General features: G+C 32.3%; 1 protein-coding gene across 2 annotated transcripts; it reads left to right on the top strand.

The window, feature by feature from the left end:
- The first annotated feature begins 1,626 nt into the window (after positions 1-1,626).
- LOC126720588 (G-type lectin S-receptor-like serine/threonine-protein kinase At1g67520) lies at positions 1,627-6,022 on the top strand. Of its 2 annotated transcripts, XM_050423190.1 has the most exons (9): positions 1,627-1,939; positions 2,077-3,156; positions 3,688-3,801; positions 3,879-4,078; positions 4,163-4,373; positions 4,497-4,734; positions 4,856-5,006; positions 5,088-5,398; positions 5,557-6,022. In XM_050423190.1, exons 1-8 carry the CDS (start codon positions 1,927-1,929, stop codon positions 5,394-5,396), a joined length of 2,316 nt encoding a protein of 771 aa, XP_050279147.1. In that variant the 5' UTR covers positions 1,627-1,926; the 3' UTR covers positions 5,397-5,398; positions 5,557-6,022. The 2 variants fall into 2 exon arrangements, with proteins under 2 accessions (XP_050279147.1, XP_050279145.1); XM_050423188.1 differs by having other exon boundaries at positions 1,627-3,156.
- The last annotated feature ends 1,921 nt before the right edge of the window (positions 6,023-7,943 follow it).

The raw sequence follows: 7,943 nt of genomic DNA on the forward strand, positions 1-7,943 counted from the left end.
AAATTTTTGAAACTTATAATTTATCTAATGGAAAATTTGATGACACATGCATTTTGTTATCTTTTATTTATTTATTTAAATTTTCTTAGCAAGATTCAGTTGTTTATTATTGGAAGATAATGATATTCATTATTATTTTTAGAAGTTTTTAGTGAGTGGATATATTGTCTTTAGCAAATAGGTACTAAAATAATATAATATATATATATATATATATTTATATGTTAAATAGTTATTCTAACTTTATGGTTGATCAAAATTCTTATACAAATAAGATTAACTTTTTATAACATAATTATCAAAATTCTTAAAATTAATGTTTCTTTTTATTAATGTAAATATCTATATACTTTAAAAATCAAATGATTTATATCTTTGTTTTGTAATACAAATAAAATATAGAATTAATCTTAATCACTACTCTTTTTCCACGGCAAACATGACTTTAATCACTACTCTTTTTCCACGGCAAGCACATGCAAACATTAAAGTGAATTGTGATCTCTGTACCTCTTTAAATTAAATTAACCTACAGCTTGTGTCCCTCAACATAAATTTCATAGATGAATTCATCCATAGCGTCCCCATATAGCTCCGAGTATGCAATCGCCATGCAAAAACTATCTAGGCACTCACAAGCCCCATCATTGCTACATGATTCTAAATTTATCCAGAGTCAACTCATTGATAATGTATCAAATATGTGTAATGTATTTCATATAGTTAACATAGAGAAACTATTATGTCTATGTGTAATAAGCTTAAGGATGAAAATTTTCATTTTCATTCATTGCGTTCCATTTTATGCTTCACAAATTATGATATGTCTAGTGACTTCTCTTTTCCTTTTTCATCTCAATTAATGGAAGCAATTCCATTGATATTAACGGCTCAACATGCAATGTTATCCTATGCCCGCCTCCATGACAAAACTGAGAGAGGAACCATCTGAATTATTTTTTGTTTATATATGTTGACTTGTTTTACTAGTAAACGGTATCCATTAAAACTAATTAAATGAACGGTTAAGGTCAAAACAACACTAAATTAATTGTTAGTATTTGTGTGTATACCGTATCCCCCAAAAAATAAAGGGGTACAGTAGAATGACCCTATCTATGATATGATATCTTTTTTTTTTTTTTTTTTTTATTAGAACTAGTTTACCTCCACTCTTTTACACTAATATTTATAATTAATGTGATAATATTTGTATTTTAAAAATTTTTAAAAAAATGTCCACATTTTATACATGAAATTAGATTTTTTTTTTTAAATGTAAAAAAAAAAAGTAAGGGTAAGAGTATCACTATTAGTTCATTACCCGTTTACCTATTCTGATTCAAATGAGGAAACTCAATACACCTTTTCCAAATCGGGAACTAGAAATAGAAATAGAAAAAGAAAAAGCATTTAATTGTCATTTTCTTTTATGTTATTTACCTTTTCCCTTTTCGTTTCATATCACGTTAACAGGGTGTTTGATTACGGCCAACGCTAGCTGCTTACCAAGTCCAAGATACCATTCTTCTCAAAAAAAGAGTCCAAGATACCTGCATGACTTAAACCAGCCCCCGAAGTCATTATTTTTCTCTTATCTTCTTTTTTTAAGTTCTGCTTTTTGGATGAGTAAGGTATAACACTATAGATTCAGCCAAAATACAAAGTATAGAGAGCTAAGGATTACCAACCAAACAAACACAACACAAGGTGCTTTACCAACCTTCACTTTAGTTACCTAGAGCAGACCTGTGGACATCATAATGCTTTATAATTTCCACCGATTCTGGTCATTCATTGGCTGCGTGTAAAATGGTTCTACAAAAAGAAAAAGATAGGTAAAGAGACAGTCCTCAAAGGCTCAAACCCCACATCTCACACAATAAAGATTGGTAAAGAAATAAGGTCTTAAAACCCCAATTATCTATGCTGCCTGCGGGTAAGTTTGAGTTTGAGCAAAGTGTTTACCAATTGAAGAAATTAATTGTGGTCACTAATTCATGGCTGCAAACCAGAACCTTCACAACATTATTTTCTTGCTAATATTCTCATGCTTGCTTGCTTTCTTTGCTGAAGCAAGGGATACTCTCAAAGCTGGCGACTCTCTCAATTCCTCAAGCTACCTAGTTTCTTCAAAAGGAGCATTCACTTTGGGGTTCTTCCACCCCTGCATCAATACCACCAACAGCTACTTAGGAATATGGTTCACCAATGATCAGAAAAAAAGAGCTTGGATTGGCAACAGAAACGTATCTGTTGTCAACACTTCTGCTGTTCTTACTTTGGAGACCACAGGGAGCCTCAAAATTATGTCGCAAGGTGGAGATGCAGTAACTCTTTCTCCTGCTCAAGTCACCTACAATAGTACTATCAGTGCTACCCTATTGGATTCCGGGAACTTTGTTCTGCAAGAGTTGAACTCGAATGGAACTTTGAAAAGGGTTTTGTGGCAAAGTTTTGATAAGCCTACAGACTCACTTCTGCCCGAGATGAAATTAGGTATTAACCACAAGAATAGAAGTGCTTGGTCGCTTACCTCATGGTGGAACAATCTTATACCAGCTCCAGGGCCTTTTAGTCTTGAATGGGATCCTAAGGGACACCAAATGATCATTCGGCGACACGGGGTGGAGTTTTGGACTAGTGGAGTCTTAAAAGGTGACACTTTTGAGTTTATATCAGAAAAATCCAAGGGCATGTATAATTTCAGTGTTGTTTCAAATGAGGATGAAGAGTACTTGTCTTATACTAATATAAAGCAAGGTGGACAATCAGCATGGTTTCTAAATTTTGGGGGGAAACTACTTAGCTTTGATGGATCCTATGTTGCAGAAACTGAAAACTGTAACGGATACAATACTGATGGAGGCTGCAAGAGATGGCTGCCAAGGTGTCGTCGTCATGATGATATGTTTGATAAAAGATCTGGTTACTTCATTCATGGGCCAGACCATACTTCCTTGGATACAAACACGAGTCATACCCTGAATGATTGCAAGGTTGCTTGCTGGAACCAGTGTGACTGCAATGCCTATACTTCTCTATATGATAATCAGACTGGATGCAAATTTTGGATCAACAAAGGAGAGTTCTTTCATGACCTCTCTGGTTCTATTCCACCTATTTATGTTCTAATACCAATGCCTTCCCAAAATGGTAAGTTTCTCAAGCGAAAAATCTGGAGAAATTTTCACTTTCATTACATTTACCAAGAAACATACTTATAATAGATGCAACACATAAAATAAATAAATAATTTTCCTACCTTTATTTATTTATTTATTTATTTTTATGTATCTACTTACCTACTTTTTTCCTCTGAGCGACTTGGGTTTCTAGTTTTTTGAAGTATTGAACCAGCCTTACTTACCTACCCTTTTAATTTGAGATGGGGGTCTGCCCACTTGTGTTGCCTGTGCAGCCATTCAATCAAAATATATATTTTTTTTAATTAACAATAATTAAATTATCTTCAGTACGATATCTCTTTTCTTCCCCCTTCCATAATGCACAGCTCTAAACTCTTAAATTAGCAATGATGAAGTTATTAAAGAAATGAATCATGCAAAAAAGTTCACTGACCTCCCTCCTATTTGTTGACTGCTGAAATGGATATTGTAATTTTGATCCAAAGCAATAGCAAATTATTCACATGACAATCACTAAGAGGTTAGTTACTGAATGCAGATACAAAGAAATCGACATGGATTGGTTTTGTCATAGGAGGCACTACTGCTCTTCTTGTAATTTTCTTATGCATCTTGTACTATCTGTCAAGAAGGAGAAATGTAATACTTGAAGGTAGGTGCTTCACATTTGGTATGCACTTGTTAGAGTAACTTTCCCATTAGGATCTCTAATGCTCTGCATCTGAACAGGGGAGAATGAAGCAGTGATTGATGATGGATTGCTTGAGTTAGTAAACTCTGATAGATTCACCAGTGCCCATGAGTTTCAAAATGATAGGAAGCAGGGGCATGATTTAAGAGTTTTCAACTATGAATTCATCATGGCTGCCACAAATAGCTTCTCATTGGAAAACAAGCTTGGAGAGGGGGGCTTTGGACTCGTTTATAAAGTTAGCTTTACATTACTCTTTGAACAAAGATGTTTTGATTGAATTGTATTCAACAATGTGATAACTTATTGAGTATTGCATCAGGGAAAAATTCCGAAAGGGCAAGAAATAGCTGTAAAGAGACTTTCAAGAAATTCAGGACAAGGAATTTCAGAGTTCAAAAATGAGTTGATTCTCATATCTGAACTCCAACACATGAATCTTGTTCGGCTTCTGGGTTGCTGCATTCATGGAGGAGAAAGAATGTTAATCTATGAATACATGCCGAACAAAAGCTTGGACTGCTTTCTCTTTGGTTAGGAAAACATTCACTTTGTATTAACATTTGAATTCTTTTCTTCCACCAAGTAATTTGTTTTTGAATATGATTTTGCTCAAAGTAAATTACTAATCCTGCTGGTCAATTAATATCCTATAGATTCAACCAAGAGCAAGATGTTAGATTGGCCAAAACGTTTCAACATAATTGAAGGAATTGCTCAAGGATTGCTTTATCTCCACAAGTATTCAAGATTGAGAGTAATCCATAGAGATTTAAAAGCTAGTAATATACTCCTTGATGAAAATATGAACCCCAAAATCTCTGATTTTGGCATGGCAAGAATTTTTCAACAAAATGAATTAGAAGCAAATACCAAAAGGGTTGTGGGGACATAGTAAGTAAATTTAATTCATATATTCTTATACTTGTTTTACTTTGGATGCTAAACATTATTGCTCCCACATGATTAATGAAGTCAAATATAGTTTTAAAAGTTGTTTTATGATTTAATGCAGTGGATACATGTCCCCTGAGTATGCTATGGAGGGAATTTTCTCTGTAAAATCTGATGTCTATAGTTTTGGAGTTCTAATGCTTGAAATCGTGAGTGGTAGAAAAAACAACAGCTTCTACCACACTGAGCACTCAGTCAATCTAGTTGGATATGTATGTCAAAAAAAAACATTCAGCTTGGATGGTTTTGTGACATTTAATACATGCATCTAACATTGTATAATCTTTCTCCAGGCATGGGAATTATGGAAAGAAGGTGCCATATTAAACCTAATGGATCCGGCACTTACGGATTCATGTATCGAGGATCAGATGCTTCAATGCATTCATATTGGTCTCTTATGTGTAGAAGATAGTGCAATTGATCGGCCAACAATGTCAGATGTCATATCTATGTTGACAAATGAAAGTTTGGTACTACCTTCGCCTAAAAAACCTGCATTTTCTTTTGCAAGAAAAGCGATTGAAGCACAGATATCTGACAAAGAATCAGAAACTCACTCGATATATGGGTTGTCCATTTCCAGTATGGTTGCACGATGAAGGTATTGTGCTATCATCATTACATACTCTCATTGTACATACTGGTTTTAATTAATTAATATAAATACTGCGTATGAATTAAATGTTTTCTCGTAAATATTTACTATTATACATACTCAAAACCCTATATGTAATTACTGAAATTTTTGTTTTATGACAGATTCTCTTAATGGCAAATGAAAGGAATTTCTCAAATATAATTTTGGAAGCAGACTCAAAACTTTGTATAGATTCTGTACTTCTCATTCCTCAAGGCTCTATTGGGAGATTGGAAGATGCTAATATATTAGCTAGAGAGTTTTCTGGGAGTAAATTTAATTGGGTTCATACATAATAAAATGGGGTTGCTCATGCTTTGGAAAAATGGGCATTAAATGTAATTTTTGTTGGTTACTTTTTTTTGTTGATAAGATTGTTGGTTACTTAAGTCACCTGACTATTTCCCTCATGTTTTGTTAAGGCCTTATAGGAAAAATGCTTGTATTTTAGTTTGAGTAGTGATAGAAGTATTACAAATTTTACTATATTAAGCTTACAAATTAATGTGTAACCAATTGCAAAAAGGCAATGTAAACATTCATTTATGAGGTAGTTGAAATCTATCAATCACATTTATTATTGCGTTAGTTTATAAGCTTTATATAATAATACGTATAGTAACATTAGCATTTTCATTTTCGTTCCATTTGTTTCAATATTAAAGGAAATATCATTTAAAAAAAAAACATATTCAAAAAAACTATCTCCCATGTCCTTACACAAATGCAGCCGTTTCTTCCGCTTTAATTAAATATCTTTTAATAGTCTTCAACATGTAATTGGATTAAGTCTAATAAGTTTAATCGCAAAAAAACTTTTACAATTTTTTTTACAACTACTAATATGACATATTGTAATTAATGTATAGTAAAAGTAATATCAATGGTGGGGTTTATATATTCGAAAGTAATATTGCTTTAATCATAACCTATCACTTAACAATTTGTGAGAAAAAAAATTTGTGAACATAATATTAACTTATTATTATTATTATTATTATTATATAGAATTGTGAACATAGATGTTCTTGTTTTGAGGAAGAAAATAAGTCATCCAAAAAAACAATATTTTTTGAAAAACTATCTCACTTACCATATGTCACTATACACATGCAGTCGTTTCTTCCACTTTAATTAAATATCTTTTTCTTTTTTTACAATTACTAATATGACATTGTAATTAATGTATAGTAAAAGTAGTATCAATGGTGGGGTCTATATATTTGAAAGTAATGTAGTTTTAATCATATCCTATCACCTAAAAATTTGTGAGAAAAAAATTGTGAACATAATATTAGCTCCTTTTTTTTAATAGGATCGTGAACATAATATTACGTGATTGGCCATAAGATGGTCTTGTTTTCAGGAAGAAGCAAATAATGGCTTTTACCAAAGCCCAATATAAATAAATAAATAAATATATATATATATATATATATTAAATCTAGCATTAGCCATTAGATACAGTTTTTCACTTTAAAAATATCAAAATCAAATTGTAAAAAGAAACCCATGCTATCTAGCATGCAAGTGATGTCTTTCCCTAGTCACCTCACTATGCTTATTTGACTAAACAACTAAGAACATGTTGAAATCTAAAGAAAAAAGATAAAATTTATGTAGGAAATTGTAGAGAAGTGATTTGGAAGCAAGAAAAGAGAGGACACAAGGTTTATATGGTTTGATTTGTTGAATTACATCTATAGAGAAAGTCATAAGTGGTATCTTAATTATAAACTTTTCTTGATATTATATTACAATGGAATCCATATTTATAATGAGATTATATACAAATCAAAATAATTGAATATGAATTGCATGTCTAATGCGTCAATCTTGCAACTCTAACAATCAATCTCATAATTTTTTTTCTTTAAAATCAATGTCTTAATTTGATCTTCAATGACATTAAAAGTGAAATTCAATTTCCAACACTCCTTAAGTTGTGCACTAATCTATAATGAAATGCATAACAATGTTGTGCCCTTCCATAACTTTATTCGTAAAAATTTGTGTTCCAGACCAAAAGTCTTGTAACTCAATTAACACTTTCTAATATTTCAAATCCAAACATTCCCCCTCCTTAAGACCTTGACTATCAAAAAATCCAAAAAAAAGGGGAGAGAGTACCAAAAAAAAAAAAAAAATCCCATAGTTTTATCAATATTATGTAGAGAAAGGTTGTTAGACTCGAATCGAACCAAACAATCCAACCCGGGTAACCTTGAGCCATAGGTATACATTTCATGTGTGAGAATGGGATTTGTTTAGCGTGTTTGGGTACATACATGAAAGTTAATAACCATAAATACATGAAAGTAACCAATGAAGGTTGGCCTGAGTGGAAGGGGTTCTGGTCACTTAAGCAAGTGGTCTCGATTTTGAGCCCCTTGTGGATGCAGCAAACTTTCTTGGGAGAGGTCCTCGCCTTGGCGCCTAACAGTACCTCGAAGGATTAGTCCTGAGATAAAAACTTGGGATATCTTGGGAAACCAAAAAAAAAAAAAAA

Source organism: Quercus robur, chromosome 4, assembly GCF_932294415.1.
Source record: "Quercus robur chromosome 4, dhQueRobu3.1, whole genome shotgun sequence".
NCBI classification, from domain to species: domain Eukaryota; kingdom Viridiplantae; phylum Streptophyta; class Magnoliopsida; order Fagales; family Fagaceae; genus Quercus; species Quercus robur.

Coding starts and splice junctions, on each gene's coding strand:
- LOC126720588 (XM_050423188.1), top strand. CDS start 2,001: ATGGCTGCAAACCAGAACCTTCACAACATTATTTTCTTGCTAATATTC. Junction 3,157..3,687: donor ACCAATGCCTTCCCAAAATG/GTAAGTTTCTCA, acceptor TACTGAATGCAG/ATACAAAGAAATCGACATGG. Junction 5,007..5,087: donor CAGTCAATCTAGTTGGATAT/GTATGTCAAAAA, acceptor ATCTTTCTCCAG/GCATGGGAATTATGGAAAGA.